Source organism: Phalacrocorax aristotelis, chromosome 3, assembly GCF_949628215.1.
Source record: "Phalacrocorax aristotelis chromosome 3, bGulAri2.1, whole genome shotgun sequence".
NCBI lineage: Eukaryota > Metazoa > Chordata > Aves > Suliformes > Phalacrocoracidae > Phalacrocorax > Phalacrocorax aristotelis.
Window position 1 is genome coordinate 125,600,870 of NC_134278.1, and position 19,392 is coordinate 125,620,261.

Genomic DNA, 19,392 nt, shown 5'->3' on the forward strand with positions numbered 1-19,392 from the left:
CTATGACCACACTCTGTTAGGAAGGAATACTGTTTGTGGTTTCTTTAGCAGCTCTCTAGGCAAAACTAGCAGGACTGTTCTGTGAGAATGCAAGATACGGTGCAGTGAAGGCAGGTACAATCTCAGGGTACTTGCCAAGTGATCGGTGCAATCGGTTTAGAAGAACTGGGCCAAAATGAAATAAGACAACCCGTATCTTCCCCTCCTCCAAAATGTTTGGTTTACATTAGGTCCTAGAATAAGACAGCCTAAGAGTATGCAGTCTCAATACCTATTTTGCAAGGAAGGTAAGTGTTGTGGCTTAGCCTCAGTCAGCAACCAAGCCCCACGCAGCCCCTCGCTCGCTCCCCCCCTGCTGGGATGGGGGAGAGAATCAGAAGAGTAAAAGTGAGAAAACTCATGGATTGATATAAAGACAGTTTAACAGGTAAAGCAAAAGCTGCGCGCAGAAGCAAAGCAAAACAAGGAATTCATCCACTCCTTCCCATGGGCAGGCAGGTGCTCAGCCAGCTCAGCCCAAGAAAAGCAGGGCTCCATCACGGGTGACAGTTACTTGGGAAGACAAACACCATCACTCCAAACTTCCCCCCCCTTCCTTCTTCTTCCCCAGCTTTACATGCTGAGTATGACGCCGTATGGTGTGGGACATCCCTGGGGTCAGCTGGGGTCAGCTGTCCCAGCTGTGTCCCCTTCCAGCTCCTTGTGCACCCAGCAGAGCATGGGGAGCTGACGATGCCCTTGACTAGTCTAAGCACTACTTAGCAACAACTTAAACCTCCCTGTGTTACCAACACTGTTGTCAGCACAAATCCAAAACATTGCCCCATACTAGCTACTATGAAGAAAATTAACTCTATCCCAGCCGAAACCAGGAGAGTAAGAAACTTAATGGCGCTCAGCAGAACAGCTTGCCGCTCCTGGTTTACAATGGTCACCCTGCCTGTAGACAGGCTCTAGGGAGCCTCTGCTCCCCCAGCTCGTTCCCCCAAGAACCTTCCATTACATGAAAAATGCACAGCAGATTTCAAAGTTTTTCAGCTCTTTTAAAAACAAATGTGAAATTAATATTTTTATCATGTTTAAAAAAACCTAAGTAGATAGTTTTATTTTCTCGATGTGTCATCTACCTTTAGATTCTGTTTACCTTTCACTCTGCCTTTCCTAACTCTTTCCTCTTATCTGTCCTACCAATTACATTGGACCCATATCTCATTCCATCTTTTACTTGTGTTCTTTTTTCTTCCACTTTATGTTTCTGTGCCTTCTCTTCCCCTGTTCATTCCTTCTCAGTTTAGTTACTCCATGCCCTTCCATATTTGCCTTCCTCTTCATGCTGCTTCTCTCTCGTCTTTCCCTCTGTTTGTCCTAGCAATCCACACTGTTACTTTTCTAGCCTTTTCCACTCTCTTGAGCTTGCCTAAAGAAGGCCACCAGCCCCCGGGCTTGTGTCAGCACTGGTGTGGCCAGCAGGAGCAGGGCAGGGATGGGGCCCCTGTGCTCAGCGCTGGTGAGGCCCCACCTCGAATCCTGGGTTCAGGTTTGGGCCCCTCACTACAAGAGGGACATTGAGGTGCTGGAGCGTGTCCAGAGAAGGGCAACGGAGCTGGGGAAGGGTCTGGAGAGCAAGTCTTATGAGGGGCAGCTGAGGGAGCTGGGGGTGTTTAGCCTGGAGGAGGCTGAGGGGAGACCTTATCGCTCTCTAGAACTACCTGAAAGGAGGTTGTAGCGAGGTGGGGGTTGGTCTCCCAAGTAAAAAGTGGTAGGATGAAAGGAGGAAGTGGACTCAAGTAGTGGCAGGGGAGGTTTAGGTTGGATATTAGGAAAAATACCTTCACTGAAAGAGTGGTCAGGCACTGGCACAGGGTGCCCAGAGAGGTGGGGGAGTCACCGTCCCCGGAGGCATTTAAAAGATATTTGGATGTGGTGCATAGGGACGTGATTTAGTGGTGAACTGGCAGTGTTAGGTTTGTAGTTGGACTTGATGATCTTAAAGGTCTGTTCCAACCTATACAATTCGGTGTATTCTGTGCAAAGCTGTTGCCTTCCCACAGATTTCATTCACTTCTCCTGTACTTACCCTCCTCACCATTCCCGGGTAAAATGTTGCTCCTCCTAGGCCTGGTGACTCTCTTCTGGTCTATCTTACCCATCTCACCCGCCTTCTCAGACTGTTTGTTCTGCAGAGCAGTTTCTGCCCTGCTCTATCGAGTTTATCAGCCTGGCTGGCTGGCTCTAGTCCATGCTCCCTGGTTTCCTAAGACATGTGCTGAGCAGCCTGCTCAGCTGATCCCCTGCTGAGCCCAGAGAGCCCCACCAGCTCCTGGGGGTGCAAGGGGTCAGGTGCAGGGTTGCCTCCCTGTGCAGCAACATGCAACAAAAGGAGGGTCAAATCAAACAGATTGAGATCTTTGCTATTCCTCAACTATAAAAAGGGGTATTTACAGAAGAATTTGACTTCTGTGTGATGTGACTTAGCTAGAAAAGACAAGAGAGGAAAATTTCAGATGTAAGTTTAAAAATAAAAAAGTGCAGCTAATCTGCAAAAGGCTTTCAGACTTGTGCCCTCAGATAATATGAATAGGAAAGATTGCTGCATAAAAGCAAGCAATGGGTGATCAGAATAAATCAGACTTAGATTCCACAGTGACCAAAAACCTCCAACAAACCAGAACTTTATTAATGTGTGTGTAGTTATTCTGCTGTAGAACTGGCAAACGAGATTCTTGCTGGATCCTGAGGAAAGAGGAGGATTCTAAGTCTTCCCTCAAACCAAGCAGTTACTTAAAGCAGCTTGAACTGAAATTTCCAACTTTCCTATTTTCTTAAGTCCGTATGTTTGAGTTGGTGAAGTTGAGCTGCATACCTGTATAATTAAGCGGCCCCGCTCGTTTGCGGTGTGGGCACAGCAAGTGTCACCCTGGGAAAGGAGCGGGACTGGGAAGAGGGGTGCCCTGCACGAGCGGGGGTGGCGGCTGCAGCTCCTTTCGCTGCGAGGTGTCTCCTGAACCTCGGACCAGCGTTGTGGGAAAATGGAGATTAAATCTGAACTCTTTAAGCTAGGGAGAGGTAGTTCAAAGGCAGTTATTTTTAAGAGCGAGGAGGCTTTGTTTTCTAGCCTAGTCAGAATGTGCTGTTTGCTAAAATAAATTACTGTTATTACTGGCAGGTTCCCCACAGTAAGACTGGATTTTAGGAATGAGAAAGCCTCTAATTTGTTTACAGTCTTGCAATTACAAATATGCTTTAACAAAGTAACGTCTTAGAAGAGATCTGAATAAACAATATTCCCACATTAAAGCGGTTGTTCAAAAAAAAAAAAAAGGCGTGTGTGGGGGGAATGCAGAGCAACTCAAGCTATGCGCCCATTGTTTTGAGGGAGGAGGTTGGTTGTATTTGGTTTTTGTTCTTTTAACCTTGCAAACCGCCTAATTGGCGAAAGCTAATATTAGATGCCTGGCCCAAATGAGCATGAAATGCACCCCACAAAGGTGTTTATTAGGCAATGTGAGAAACTTGGCAAATTCCTGGAAAGCTGGATATTCAGTGCTGTGTCCAAGAAAACTGACGTTTTGCATAATTTGGAGAAGGCAGGGAAACGTGCTTATCAGAACAGTCTTGCAAGTGAGTGAATGTCATGGATGGGTCTTTGTTATGGGTGCTCCCTCACAGAACTTGAGTTCTGTGGAAACAGGAGAGAGATTGTCCTGACCACGGAAGTCTTTGCCAGTAGACAGCTGTAGAATGCAGTACAAGAAAATTAAAACCTTGCTTTATGCTACCAAGGATGCCAGATTTATTGTGTTAGAGGACATAAAAAAGCTAAGAGCTGTTCTGTTGCCACCCCACCTCTTCTAGATCGTGAGAAAGTACCACTGACACCGTTGCTAAAAATTACTTTCAGGCCAGTGTCCTTTAAGTCTTGAATCAAACTTGCACCACCCACGTAATGAAAGCCTGTTGAAGAGCAACTGCAAATTTTCTTCAGTCTTTGAGAAGCATAAGGAAAGATGGGTTTATTGGCTGCTTTGGGTCCCTCTGACATATCTGGAGCTGAGTAAGAGCACTTGTGCATCAGACTTATGCAGGGCAAAAACTCATGTATGTCCCCTCTGGCACAGCTGTCTTGTGATCTAGGACAGGCAATGTTATCACCCAGGGAGCAAAGCCTGCCACGGGAGTGGTGGGGACCGGCACAGGAGAATCTAAACCAGGACTGTGTGGCCTGAATTTAGATGTTTTGCAGGCTCTTTTTAGAAAAGGTACTCATCATTCTGGGCAGTGCACAAACCACAACCTCGAGTGAGTTCTTCTGGATCCCAAGCAATTATCCTTCTCCTATAAGAAAAATAAAACATACTCCTGTGGATATTTTTAGACTCCTCGGTTTTTGGCCCTGCATGTGAGGAAGAGGGCTATCGCCTGCCATATAATCATGGGGAAGAGGGATCTTGTGCATTGAGTCACCAGCCCAAATGACAGCTGTGGTGGGAGGTGACAGCAGGGGAGTGTGCAGGCAGGTTGGTGGCACCTAGGAGACATGGCCCTGCCAGGTGCCAGCTGTTTTCGGAGAAGTTGTGAGCTTTCCCCGACTCTCATGCCAGAGAGAGACCATGTGTCATATGATGCCCCTCTGGATGGGGAGGAAATGAGGTGCAGAACTCAGTTCTCTAAATCTGATACTCAATGCTTAAGGCTTGACGGGTTGAGATTTTAAAATTTCAGTCTTTAAATGAAAGAGGTAATAGTATGTTTGATGACAAGGCTGACACCTGTAAAGAAACCATGATGTTATTTCAGAGGTCTGTGTCCTGACATAATTGTTAGGTATAATGATTAGACCGCTTACCTGAGACCTCAGAAACCTTGATTTTATTCCCAGCTCTGCTGCTGGCCTAGGAGGTTGTTAGGAGCAACTCAATTCTGTGCTTGTCTCCCGGTCCTGTAGCAGGTACAGTGAGTATCACTAGTTTTTCCTATTGCTTCAGAGTTAGCATAGTAATCCTGATTAACGGATAATCCCACATGCTTCTTCAGTGCCTGTGTTGAATTTTTATAGCAGTTCTTGGACTGTGTCGGGTTCCTTGGCACTGTCGTTTGGTGAGCGACCAGCTTTAACGCCAGATTTTTCTTTTAATGTATTTGTGGCATAATAGACACATTTGGGTTGGCAATAAAGTACATAAGGTAGATGCTTCTGCTAAAGCAGTCAGTGAAGAAAGGGTTGGGAATGTCCTTAGGATATATTCTTCAGAGATATATATGGGATAGTTCACCACTCATAAAGCTTTTGTTTCATGCTGGTGCTAACAAAAGCATAGAGCAATTTGAATCAATTATCTTTGCGGCCAAATGGATAACAGATATATTTTAAAGCAAAGCTTTCTATTTTGGAGCATAGTGTTGTGGAAGGAAGTAGATTTTGTAGCAGAGCAATTAATGAACAGAAGAGATTCAGGCTTAATTAGCTTAATTATCCTTGAACAGATGGCATTTAAAATTATGACAACAGTGGCATTTTAACTTACAGGAGTGAATTGTGGAGTTTGGGATAGGGATATACAAGCAAAAGATGAGGAAGAATGTCAGGGAGACTCTGGAGAGAGGGCACAAAATAGTAAAAATATTTTGGAGAAAAGTTACAGAGCAATAAAATTTCATTCTAATTACCTAATAAGGCAACTTTAAAGTTGAGATACACTGACAATGAGTTATTGTGATTACTATATGTACAAGGGCTGCTCCATTTCAACTGTAAAACTGTTTTCAGCCTCCTCCCAGTGTGGACCAAAAGCTTGTCTACAAAGGTGACTTGGGATACCTAAAATCTGTTCCACAAATGGAAAAGTTACTTGGCAAAGGAGATTTTGGAAGTGTAATTGCATTTAAATTAGGAACTCATCTGTCAGTGTTGTGATGTTACATTTTTAAGTAACGTTGCCATGCTGTTACAAATCTTTAGTTCAAATAGAAAGGTTTATAGGAAGTATCTTATACCCATATGGGACATCTAGGAAATGTTTATCCCGGTAAGGATTTTTCCGGCACAACTGAAGGATGTATCTAGTGCTCAACCAGGTTACAGAAATGGTGTACAGACCTAAACTTGGTTGTTCGCACAGGACTCTTTTTGAATCACCCTTCCCCAAGCCTGACTTAGCCATGAATCCTGGTAGTTGCACCTCGCATATCTGAGCCATGTGACATGTAATTTCCAGATAAATTATGAAGTTACTTGCAGAACCTGGGTCTGAGCCTGGGGCTTCTGTGAGCCCAGCCCTGTGTATGCTAGAGACGTGGATTGGTGGCTCAGGGTAAATGGCTCCGGTAGGAGACCTCAGGGAAGGTGCAGGTACGCTGCCATGTTGTGCTTTTTAGTCTTCTCTTGCTCTTGGAGAGGGTTGATCCTAGTAACTTGAGCTTTGCCGGCACAATTTCCATGCAACGAGCGTTTGGTGATGTGGAGCCAATTACATACTCTGTCAGAACACTCCTAGTCTAGACACCTCTATCTCTGTTTAAATACTGAAAGTGTAAGTCACTCAGAAGAAAATGAGTAATAATTATGAAAACCAGTCACCCATCATGGCCCACCTTTCCAGTGCTGGAAGGGCTCATCACCAGGGTGTTGTCTGATTGGCATATAAAGCCTGTAAAGAAGCTGTATGTTTATGTTTTTATTATTATGACTCTTTACCACTGTGGGGAAAAGAAGTCTGCAAGGCTTGTGGTTTGGAATGGAAAAGAGAGAGGCATTTTCTAAAACCACCAGATAATCAAATTAAACAGATCTTTTTAATTGTTCCAGCCCTAGAGCTAGTTTTGGGCAATATGGGACCAATTAGATTATTAAAACCACAGTTTCTGATCCCTATCAATTATTCTTACAGCTTGAACAGTCCAAGCCTTTAGGAAGGTGATTTTGATTAGGTGTCTGTGGCTCCATCACCTCCCTCAGATAGAGTTACATCATTAAGGGGATGCTTCAGAAATGCCACAGTTAAATAAGGCACAGTTTCTGCTGAAGATGGAGTTTAACTATTTAATTAGGAAAGGAAAAAAGTGTTGGGTGATCCCTTCCCCGATCCCCTCCCCATTCCCCCCTCCCCCCCCCAATAGAAGAAAGTAGATCTGGAAGACCTGTTGAATTTTATCTCCATGCACAACAAATACAAACAATTTCCCTAAACCAAACTTATGCTCATTGTATTCATTGCACAAGAAGCCAGGATCTTTGGTCATCATGTCCTGCAGAAAGAGAGCAGGACACTCGGAACATTTACAGTGTTGTAGTGAGATTCTTTTTTTTCGTCCTTGGGGAAGCCGAAGGACTGCCGCTGTTCCAAGCGAGAGTTACGTGGTGTCTGTATCTCTACTGCCTGTTCCCTCTCGCCCCTGGTACCCTGGCTGGTGGGTGTCTGGGGCCCCAGTGAGACCCTTTAGGCTTGGTGCTGCTTGTGCTTCCCATTAAGGGATGAGACCTGCTGGGACAAGACGTGGTGGTACAATTAAAGTTGTTCTTATGCTTCCGGATCTGCCCCTGCCCCCCGCCCCAAAGTAAGTGTGAAATGTCTGCAGTGAAAAATGGCTGTGTGCGAGTGTCTGAGGCTTTAGGGTTTTAGAGGGGTGTGTCCTGTGAGTTGAAACTGGTGTAGAGATGTCTTAACTTCTGAAGGTAGGTTGGTTTGTAGACGTAATGTGTTATTAGATCAGCTGATATGGTTGGAGGAAAACAAGACAGATGATCTGAAAGGTCTGTATATCCAAAAGCTTGTTTGCTTTTTTCAGTTGTATCAGTCGGCGTAATAAAAGATATTATGTCTTTCTATGGGCCTTGAATCTGTTTTATCCTTAGACCATCTTAGCTATGATGCCACTATTTCTTGACTGGCAACTCCTGCAGGTTAGGATGGTAGCTGTATTGGTAGGCAGTATGGTTTAACAAATGGAATTTCTATGAGGGGAATTTCTGTGGTTTTCTCTTGATTAAATTCTGAAGGTGTTTAAACAGCAGGTATTGCAAGAAGTCTCGGTAAGTACATTTCAATACATGTTGCTTAGTGCAAGAAGGTACAGGACTCACTGAAGCATCTCCAATAAGCACCACAAAACCGTTCTTTTTTTTTTATTTAAAGCATTTAATTGTGCAACTGCATGTGGTGGTGATGAAATTACTGTCTTAGTTGCACTTTAAAATCCTAACACACTGAAGCACAGTTGCAAAATGTTTCACTATTCTTCACATGAATGTTAGTAACTAAAAGAGACTGTTGTTTGAAAGTTGTACACATGTATCAGTAAACGACATACATGTGCAGAGAGGTAATATAAATATAATTGGTGTTCAGAATAATAGAAATCTGACAAGTCCATCATGTATATTTTTAAATCTATAGTTCTGTGTTTTCCAAGCACAGGAAAACCTACTGTGGAATTATTTAGCCAGTTGGGCCTTTGTCCTGCGTCAGGTGTGTGGCCGGTGGGGAAGAGGGATTAGGCAGCTACCTGCTTTGGGTCCAAGAGTTCTGTTTCCTTTGAAGTTGCTGCTTTCCCTTTTGTAAAAGGGGAATTGCTGCTTTTCAGCTGCCAGTATACACATCTCGGGGATAAATTATGGCCCCCCAGGGAAGCATTCTAGGTTAGGGACAGATTGCTTCCCTCTGAAACAATAAGAGAAGCAAAGCAGAAATTGTCTCTTGTTTGTCCTTCGCTTCACACAGCCTGTTCTTGAAACAACCCATTCACACAGCCTCCTCAAGTCAGAGTACCTCCTCATCCAGGTTTCTGTGATTGTATTAACTAATTTTAACGTTTTCCATAAAACCAGTAATTACTGCAGTGTTTTAGCTTTTCACTTTAAGATGCTCTTGTTCAGTAGTTAATGAACAAAACTCTTGACAGTCATCTGCAGAGTGGCTCCACTTCACTGCCCTGTTTTCCAGATAGCCAGATGACAGAGAGAAAAGAAGAAATGGTGGGAACAGAAAAGCACTGTGAGCAACTTCCTAAACAGGAAAGATCAGATGTACAAAGCCAAGATCGTGCTAGTACTAGTCCGGTGCTACCAGAGTCTGCCAAATTTGCAGCACTGTAAGGCCAGTTTACTTTACAATTTTGTACTTCAAAGTTATGATGTAAGCTGTTTTGTTTCACTGAGTAGAAATGACATAAACTTTTAATTAACCTCTCTTTCTTTTTGTTTTATTGAGAACAAGAAAAAAGTTCCTCATAGTAGTTTTGAAACATTTTTGTGTCAAGTTACCAGGGCAACAGGCAAAGGCAGATAATCTACCGAGTAACTTCTCAGCAAGACAGTTCTGTCTTGCAAGTAATAAGCGGACCTGAGGCGTCTGTGCAAGATGAGCTATCCGTGGATGCAATGCACGTGTTCATAGATGAAAATGGTGAGTTTCTGTAGTTGGAATAATTACAGTGTGTGAGTAAATTTCTATAGAAACTTCAGATGCCCTGCAAGGATATTTCTCTTGTCTACTATCAGTTGCATGTTTTTCAGTATGCATGAAAGAAAAGGGCTTAGTAATTTAAAGTCAGGTCAGCAATAAGTAGAGTCTTCAAAATCCACCAGCGACCATCACAGACCTGAGGCTTACACTGTGGATGAAGGTTATCTTCCAAACATCATCGTCAAAAAATGCTGGCTGGGCCAGAAGTTTACTTCTGTCTTTGCAGAAGAACCTGTGTGCTTTCTGCCTGGTGAGGAGTTTAGCACTGGCCTGGCTGGGCAAAACATTCCTCCATTTTACTGTTTTGTTCTTCAGCTGTCTCAGACTGAACTCCCTCTCATAGTGTGGTGGTTGCTCTCATTTGGTGTTGCAGTCTGCTCCCCCTGTCAAGGGAATTAATGAGCCACCTAGTCTTGTCCCATGCCTGTGCTTGGTATGCCGCTGCTCTGCAGCTATTCCTAGCGGCTAAAGCTGTAATACACTTGGTGGTTGGTTTGTTTGAACTCTGGGTAGTGCCCTGTGAGGGGCACTGGCCCATACCTCTGAAAGGCAGCTGTCCCAAAAGCCATGTTTCCCTTAAAGCTGCCTTCAGAACCATTGTGCAATGAGTGCTCGTGGTGGCTGCGTTCATGACGCCAGAGATGCTTTGGTTTTCTGCCCATTCCTCGTGGCCGTGCTGGCAGCCCTGCAGCTCCTGGTGTGCTGTGGGGCTGAGAGCAGCAGCTGCTGGTCAGGCAGATGGCATGACCTCTGGGTCAATGAGCAGTGACCCTTCACTTCTTGCTGCATACGCAAGGAGGGAGGGAGTAGCAGTGGCTACACTTCTAGCAGAATTTTCCCCTGCTTTGTACCTCCTGACCTCACCTTTGTGAACTGAAAGAAAAAAATCTGATGACTTCACATTTTACAGTGAGCTTGTGTTGATAGATGGGCTTCGCATTTACTTTACATACCTTTTGAATTTTCACTGTAAATTTTGTGTTTTGACTTGTCTCAGATTTTCAGATGTTCAAAAGTTAATTTACTTTCTGAAGTCTAAAATAAGCCTGGCGCACAGACTGAAAACTATATTTATAAATGTGCCTGACCTGTATTTTTTTATAAACTTTGTAAAACAAATGATCCTATCACTGAACTGATTTTTTTTCCTCTGTATTTTCTAAAGGGGAAATTAGATCCTGTTATTTAAAGGCTGGCTGTCAGAAGGAAGGAAATTTTCGACATCAGCTATCAAATTGCGATTGTATTTCAAACGCTCAGTAAGTAAGCCCTTATTTTTAAAAACATTAAAAGTTTTCATTGCTAGAAGCTATGAAACTTGATTGTAGCTGTGAAGGATACATGTGAAGAGGAGTACTGGAGAATAAATTTGCTAACCTCTTCTAGAGACCTCAAAGCATGCATTTTCTTTGTTTGTTTTGTGCTAAAACAGTGACTGCTTTGTAACAATATCGATAAGGAAGAGTGAAAAAGAAAACCAGAACTCTCCAATGTGCTTTCATGACTTTGGCTATTCCCAGAAAGTGAAGTGTGGTGATTATAAATAAGATTGTAAATAAAACTAAGTGGGCTCTTACCAGCCATTCTCGCAACCTTCTCTTGCTTGTTTCCCATGCCTGTTGGGACCTTTGTAGATTTTTAGCGCTGTGTCCGTATCAGCCAGTGACCCTGCTTCCTGTGGGTTCTAGCAGCAGAGCCGATCACTTGCAGGATAGTTTGCCACCCTGAAAAGATGTCTGAACAATTTTCTTTTTTCAAAGGTGTTTTTGGAGTGATCCCCATAAATCCCATATTCGTTACGGTGGTTTCCACACTCTCCTATGTGACCTGTTGTTTGCATATCTGTAAAAAGAATTTTAACTCTTCATAAGTATTTTTATTAAACAATCTTGTTTCTCATACTGTTAATGCAGCATTTGGAAAAGTTGAGTGAGGGGTTGAGAAGGGTCACTGTTAATAGTAAATATTGTTCTTCAAGTGCTTGGCTTTCAGTGGAGACTTTTGAAAAGCTTTGGACCGTGTTAAGAACAGTATTAGCATTTTGGACAGAATGTTATTGTGAGAGACATGAGAATAATGCTTTTAATAGTGGGTGAAGATTTAAAAAAAATAATTTGAGTTTATCTAACATAGAAGTGTTCTGTCTCTCATCAGCAAAATAAAAAACCCCAACCTGGTAGAGTTCAATTTTGACCTGAAATCGAACATTTTACTTTGGGGCTATTTAACTCTTGCAACTCTTTTCATTTCGCCTTGCACAGAATACTCCCCTCCTCCCCCGTCATATAACTATGAACTTGAATCTGTCCTAAATTCAGAAATAGTTTACTGTCCCATGACATTTATCAGTTAATCTCTTTTCATGAAAAGAAGAGCAATCTTCCTTCTCATATAAGACCACCTGAATCTGTCTTCGCTAGAAGCTTGTGTGACATCTCTTTCTTCTTGTCCTATAGTTAAGTGCTGGTTTTTAGTTTGTGGTCCGCAGGCCTCTGGGGAGGTGAATAATTTCTAAGGGGTCTGCTATACATTGTTAACAAAAGCAAGTTCGTAGATTCTCTGCAGCCATTTACATGCATTTAATTTCTAAAGATCAGCACCTTTGCCAGAAGTCTTAGAATACAGTGACAGTTCAGACTAGGGAACAGAACAAACCAGCAAGGACTGGTTTCTACATGGGAGTAAATGGGAAGACAGAACACAAGAGCTTTTCCAAGAACAGAGCAGCGTGAAGGAAAGTACAAAGCTTAAGTTCACATGAAAAACAAGGAAACAGGACAAGGAAGCATGAAGCATGCTCAAGGTGGTTTTTGCAAGGGCAGTTTGTAATATGTTTGGGCCAGAGAGATTAGCCAGAGCTGTTTGTTCAATGGGCAGTTCCTACCATCTGTGCATAGATTGAAGAGCACAGGAAGGAGAGGGGTTTTGTTTTTTCTTAGGTTTTCACTACCAAGTAATTTTGTATTTAGACAATATGGAACACTTACAGCATATAGAAAATAGAGGATTTGCCCCTCTATTTTCTGCTTTAAAGACATTTCAGGAATGAGGCATCTTTCCTTCCCGCTTCCTCCTATCCCCACCTGCAGGCTTGCACATCACTTATGTCAGGTTATTTTCTTATCCATGGTTATAGATAAGCCAAATAATCGGTTATTAACTAATGATCATCTTATTACTGAAGAACAAGGCAAATATCATAAAATAAAGTATAAGGTGTGGTGATTGCTTCAGTTACAGTCTCTTCTGTATGTCTGTCTGTGGAGAGCTCTTGACAGAAATTATTCCCTTGAGGGTGGGCCCTCCTTTGGTGGAGATGTTCATTGTGTGAGTAGTCCATACCAACAGGAGGTGCTGCTGTTATGAAAGGATATTAGAAAAGAGACAGGGAAGGCATCTCTGAGACATCCTTGGCTTATCTCCCAGCCCATCAGAAAGTTAACTAAGGGGAAGACAATGACTCTGACAGTAGTTCTTCATGAGTACTTGAGATGATGCAGAAACAACAACTTTAGGCTTGGCATCTGAATCCGTTAATGAGCCAGCCAAATTGGATTTTATGTTGTGAAAGGATGCGGGAGAAAATTAATGCCTGGACATAAGGCGCGGCATCTTCCTTGAATAGGAGGGATAGGGTTTTGATCCTGGGGACTCCAAATTTCAGAATCTAGAATAAGCTTACAGAGAACAGTAGATAGGTCTGCAGTATGTGTGTATAAGCTCTTAAAGCACTTTTCACTAGTTGTGCTTGCTTTATAGTGTTAACATTAAGCTGCTCCCAAAGGGAAAATGTCAAACTGAGTTGAGCCAGTGGAGTAACTATGTGGATGTGCATGGACCGAGTCCTGACGTGCTCCTCTACGAGGAGGAAAATTGGCCCAGGCCAGGTGATGGCAAGAGGCCTCTTGCTTTGGGGGTGTTGTTGGGAGAAGCAGCAGCTCAGAGGTGCTGGCACGGTAGGAGCTGTGGTGCTGCTGGGTAACAGTGCAGCTAGTAAAGGGGGAAGGAATTTTGACGGGGGAGGGTATGAACTCTGCCTGGTTTGTCAAGAACAATGGAATTGCCTTATGAATTGGCTATAGGTAAATACCTTTTAACTAAGTTATGCAAAACTGGAGAAGGTATTTAAATATTACTCAAAAGAAGACATTAAAGAAAGCCTTGAGGCAGACTAACTAATATTTAACAATCTTAAAATCAAATTATAACTTGCTATTTCTGCCTATTGAATCCTACCATGGTCTGGTCCAGTAGTAAAGTCTTAACTAGTGTGGTATTTCATGACAGATTATTAGGAACTGAAATTAAAGCAGCATTTCTATGGCCTAACATTTTATCTTATCATCCTGGCATGGCTTCTGAAATCCATTCCTTGCAAATAATGCAAAATCTTAACAATGTCACTCTGTCACAGAAGCGATGCTGTGTTATGGGTTTTTGGTTTTGTTTGGTTTTTTCTTTGCTTTTGTGTGTTTCCTACTCTTCCTTTGCTTGTAAAAGGCTAGGTGGACAACGATGGATTACAGTGTGCCAGAGAAAGCAGATGGCCAAGTTTGGACGAGTCTGTGCTTTCCTCCTTCAAAGGCTCCTTGACTTTCGAAGCAATGCTCTTGGATGGAATTACACTTTGTCTTGTCAAATATCAGCGGTTCATCACCTCTTTTTGGCTCTGCAGTGTTGTGAGATGACCTTTGGAGTATTCCCCAGTTTATCAGTGTTAATATATATTCTACTAGGTTCTACTTTTTCTTCTTTTGGGTTTTTTTAATTTGTTCTTGTTTTTTAGTTTTATTGTTTGCATTTTCAACTATAGCAGTTGTCCTAATGAAGGATATTGCCTGTACCTGCAGTCCTTGTCCTGGAAATTTTCAGAGCTTCTTAAATATAGCATAAACAGTCTCTTATTTCTAAAATTAACCCCTCATTCTGCCAAAGGTTACTGAGAATTAGAATTGTTTCAGGTTGTCTCCACATTTATTTCTCTCCAAATTGTCTCTCACTGGTCCAGCAGTCCAGCTTAGAAAATATTTAAAAACTTAAGTTAGCCGAGTTAAATTTAAAGGAAGTTTTTATGTTGTAATGATCACCAAAAGAAGATAATTCCTTCACCGTCTCAGCCCTCACTTTGGCAGGTGATTCTTGTTATTCAGTTGGGTAAGTTATTTAAATGCTAGCAGGTAGCTAATCAATTGCCTAATTATTGTCCATGTAATTACCCTGACCCCACTTTTGTCTGTTTTCTTGCCAGCAACACCTCTTGCCAGCAGTCCCTGTGGAATGGTTCCCTGCTGAGCTAATTGCCCCTAAATTTGATGTGCCCATTACCTTGCCAGCTTCACCTCTAGCCATAAATTGCTTTGTGACAGGCTTTGACAAGACAAAGTGTGAACTGTATTCTCAGCTCATGATTATGTTAGAAAGTAGTTACAGAAGGACCATTTGAATCTGTTCTGGAGTGAGAAACTGAAAACCATTCTTCTGCCCCATTGCATTCAGTTCTTTATCAGCCTTTGTCTCTCTTACAATAAATCCTTAATGCTTCTATGCTGTGTGTTCTGAGTATGTGCTTGGCTTCTGGGAAGGCAGATAAGGGTGAGAAAGTTCACATTTGTGTAAAACAGGTGCCTGGTATAAGCATGAGCTGCCTTTCTGCATGGTTAGTTTGACTTCTTACCAAATGGCCACTAGATTTACATCTTACCTATACAGAACAATTACAATTTCAAGTTAAAATTCTTCCCATTAGATTAGCGATACAAAGTAAAACCCACAATCCCTGACAAGAGCACATCCTTAAAAAGATCTGAGCTGAAAGAATGTATACATTAAAGCATTGTTAGAAGTATGTAGCTGGTTTCTGGGGTCAGTAGAAACAAGTCTGGGTTAATAAATGTCTTACAAATAAGGAGGTGTCACCCTGACACACCTTTCTCTCTGCCACTCTGTGACAGAAAGCAGATGTTTCCCAGGAATTTCTATAATTACCTTGAATTTCTCTTGTAATTAAGTAACTGAATCAGTTTTGATAAGCAGTCAAAAAGAACACGATACCTCACATTTATATCTAGGCATTACATGTAAAGTGGCTCATAAATATCAGTGAAAGCATAAGCCCCTAAAACTACAGAAATTGTATAGAATGAATGACTTTTGCATGAGTTGCATGATCTGTCCCCACTACAGAGGCTAATAGGGCCATAAAGTATATATCAGTGCCAATATATACATTTAACAGCAATCATATATTCTGTGCATCCTTGTTGTAGAAGGCTAATATAACTTTAAATGTTTAAATACTTCTCTAAATTTGCTTTCTTTGCATACTGGGGCTCTTGTATTGAAAGTTGAGCGCCTTCAGCATGTGTGTACACACTTATTGAAGAAACGCATGTCAGTATTTGATAGCTCTCACTAACATAGTTGCCCTCAACATGTGTATGAAATACTGCTCTGTGTTTCTAAATTATTTGAATATAAGAGGTTGGTCTACAGGCATGTTGTCCTTCCAGGTTTCACATCTATGAATAACTCTGTTCAACTAATGTAAACTGTCGCAGTTTCTTTCTCAGGTATCAAATGCTAAAATAATGTACTGCCTGAATGTATAGCCTGTATCTGCTTCCTTCGCTTTCGTTGCGAACGGCAGAAAAAGTAAGCTTACAGTAAACTTGAGGGCACTAATGTAACACACTTAACTACACAGGAATTATCAAAATAGTATTGCTTCTACCAAAAATGTATTCTAAATTTTTACTGTGTGTAAAGTTGTGTTCTTAGTAATGAAAGGAATAGTGTTTGGAGAAACCTTGAACACAAGATCCAGTATCAAAATTTAATAGTTAGGTATAAAGTTGTTAAATAACTGGCTGTATTCACATGATAATCTGTGAAATGATTACGCTTCCCATTTTCCCATGCTGTCTCGCAAAGGTATATCGCTATCCAACTCTGACACGTTCATGGGTATTCAGATCTGAGATGAGAACAGATCATTAAACATCCCTGAAGAACATGCCAGTGTAGGGTCATGCTAGATACCCAGTGGTATTTATGGGTGTCTGAGCACTCTTCTCTGCATCCTTGCATTTTTCTTTTCTGTTTAGAGCATGGAGCTTTCTTTCATGTTTGTGCAGACACGTATGTGCTATGGTTTACTACTCTTCAAAAAATACAGAAGGCAGTCCACACACAAAATCCTGATGTGGTTATATGTCCATATCAACTTGGGAATGCTCGCTGTGTTACCTGAAAAACAGAGATGTTTGTAGCTCCAAGGGAAATTTTTTTTTGTGGAGGGTTTTTATTAAGTAGAGAAAAAGTGAAGAGCTGCTTTTTGAGGATAGGCCAATTCTGTCTCTCAGATCAAGTATTAGATCTTCTAAAGTCAACTGGAGTTGTCCCCGTGCAAGCTGTGGAAGCTTTTAGCCATTTATATTTCTTTCAAGAAATACTCTGGGGTTTAGTGAATGCAATCTACGAGAATACTGCTTGTATTCTTGAGTCCGTTTCCTTCTGTCCTGTGTTAAACTCCTGAGAAGAAAACTATATTAAAACTCCCAATTCTGTGCAGGATGGTATCATTATACCCGTGTATTGATTTTTAAAAAGATTTAAAAAGATTTAAAAAGACTCCTCACTTTTTTAGGTGAGGCTCTGACACTAAAACCAGGCTTCTAAGAAGCTATATTTTAGTTTGAGTCTAAAATGCTTTGCAGTACAGAACTCCATTAAGAAAAAAATTTTTTGCTTAAATTTTTTTGCTTGTTTTGAGAATTTCTCCTTTTTTTTTTTTTTTTGGCAACAGCAGGGCCAGTTGCTTAAAAAGAAGTACCTGCAGCAAAATACTCGCTGAGAAATACTAAGAAAATAATTTAAGTTACCTACCAGTATGGTTGTGGAGTGCTAGTGTTTCTGGCCCTAGGCAAGAGAGAGAACTTCAAATCAATGAGTTAACTTATTTGATTTACGTTCATATCCCTGAATAAGCTGCTTGAGTGCATATCTATCTGAATGCCTTAGCGGTGCTGTATGTCTCCTGTATAAATCTATTAATACTTTAGTATGTTCACTGCTGGAAAATTCGCTGAACCTTTGAGGGTTTATCCCTCGTAGGAGAAAGTAGACTTACCAGTAGATTATTATTTTTTAATTTTTATTTTTACTGTTTCAAAATGCCATTTTCAAATGACAAAATACTGTATCACTAAAACATCTTTATATTTCTCAGCAAGGTGACCCAAATAACAAAGATCACCCACTGCTCGAGTAATAGGCTGCTGAGTCTTAAAGATGTCTTAAAGCTGCTTGGCAGGTTGTGCAGTGCTGCAGCCAAGCACGTTTTCAAATGGATGCAACAAATATTATCTAGTTCCTTTTGGGATCCAGTGATTCCAGACGAGCTGGTCGCCCGTGTGTAGCGCTGCTTGGACACATAAACGAGCGTGGTGCGTGCTGGAAACGGTAACATGTGAATTATAATGACGCCATTGATTTGGCTGAAAAGTACTCCTTCCAAACTCAGTAGCGTCTTCCTGCTGGCTTGCTAGGGAAGGAGGAAACCCTTGTGCTAGCTTGGCCAGTCAAAATCCTTTCGTGTGTTTGCAGGGTTTTTTAGCCCCCCTTTCGCTCAGCGGACACAGAGGGGGAAGCGGGTGTTGCCGCAGAACGGGGCTCGGAGCTTGGGGGGGGCCGCGCTGCCACATGATGGCAGCAAAGCCCCGCTCAGGGCTAGGAGCCTCAGTAGTTTATAAGCTAGTAAATGCTGTTTGTTTTCAAAGTTGTTAGTACGTCTGTCTTTGCTCTGAAATGTAATGGCTTTACAAGGTATCAATTTACATGCCTGTTACAGAAGAGAATCTGAGTACTGAGAAGGCAGCGCGTACGGAGCGGATCCCATTCTTGTGCCTGCGAAGGCGGCCGTTCATCACCTACTGCCTTCATGTTGCCCACAACGCTACTGGTCGCGTTTACAAGGCCCTTCTGTCTATACGTAGTATCTGGCTTAATGAACTTCAGTATGTACCACTGCTCATTTTGTAGTCTATTGCAAGACTTTAACAGTGATCCTCTATCCTTTTCTGTCTACTACGTCAGTAGATCTGTACATCCAGCTTTGCCATTCTGTGAATTTGGGTATTTATCTTATTATCATGAGGGGTGTTACCATTGCTAGTTAAAACATACCAAAAATCCTTCCCAAATCCTGTTGCGTGAGTAGCAAAATGTGAACAAGATTTAAGAGAGATTTCATCTTTAGCCTGAGCTCCCCTCAGAAGTAACCACTACGGAAAGTTAAAATATAGACTCTGAATTAATTGTGTTCTTTTTGAAACTATTGATTTCTTACAAAAAAAAAAATATTGAAGATTGCCGCCTCCTCTTCATGTTTTTTCCATGTTTGCTATGATTGGGTTGTCCCATAATTGTCCAGTTTTAATGCAGTTATTATTTTTGCATATTTCAATTTTCTAATATACTCTAGGTCTTGTTATTTGGTTGCACAGTTGGGTGCTGTAAAGCATCTGCTGCTTAAAAAAAAGCAATATCCACAACTAGTGGATTTAATCTCAGTCCTGAATTATGTAATACTGTGGTCAGATTAGAGCTGGCAGCTTTGTAGTGGAGACCTAATGAGCAATGAGTAGAGACGTAGCAAGAGGCCCGTGTGATGAGGTGTAAAAGTGATTGGGATGTGAAATGGCAAGGAGGCCGTTTTAGGTGAGAAGGAGCAAAGCTGCTGAGGTGGTGGTGGGAAGACGCTGTCAACAACACTGAGTAGTTGAGGAGCCGTTGATGAGCTATGGGCTGCTGTCGATCCAGTACTTCCAACGTCAGTTCAGACGCCTATGTTCGTACCACAAAAGGGCACAAAAGTAAGGGCATTTGGGGTTCCTGCTATGTTGTTAGCACTAGCTGGCTCTTGTATAACCGG

At 42.0% G+C, this 19,392-nt stretch overlaps 1 protein-coding gene across 1 annotated transcript in view; it reads left to right on the top strand.

Annotated features, from left to right (window-relative positions):
* The window catches only part of PCNX2 (pecanex 2), a 162,137-nt gene that overhangs the window by 14,627 nt on the left and 128,118 nt on the right, over positions 1 to 19,392 (top strand). The window contains exons 6-8 of the mRNA XM_075089486.1: positions 8,940 to 9,087; positions 9,256 to 9,401; positions 10,627 to 10,720. Coding sequence (XP_074945587.1) covers positions 8,940 to 9,087; positions 9,256 to 9,401; positions 10,627 to 10,720 — 388 coding nt within the window. The remainder of the gene's footprint in view (positions 1 to 8,939; positions 9,088 to 9,255; positions 9,402 to 10,626; positions 10,721 to 19,392) is intronic.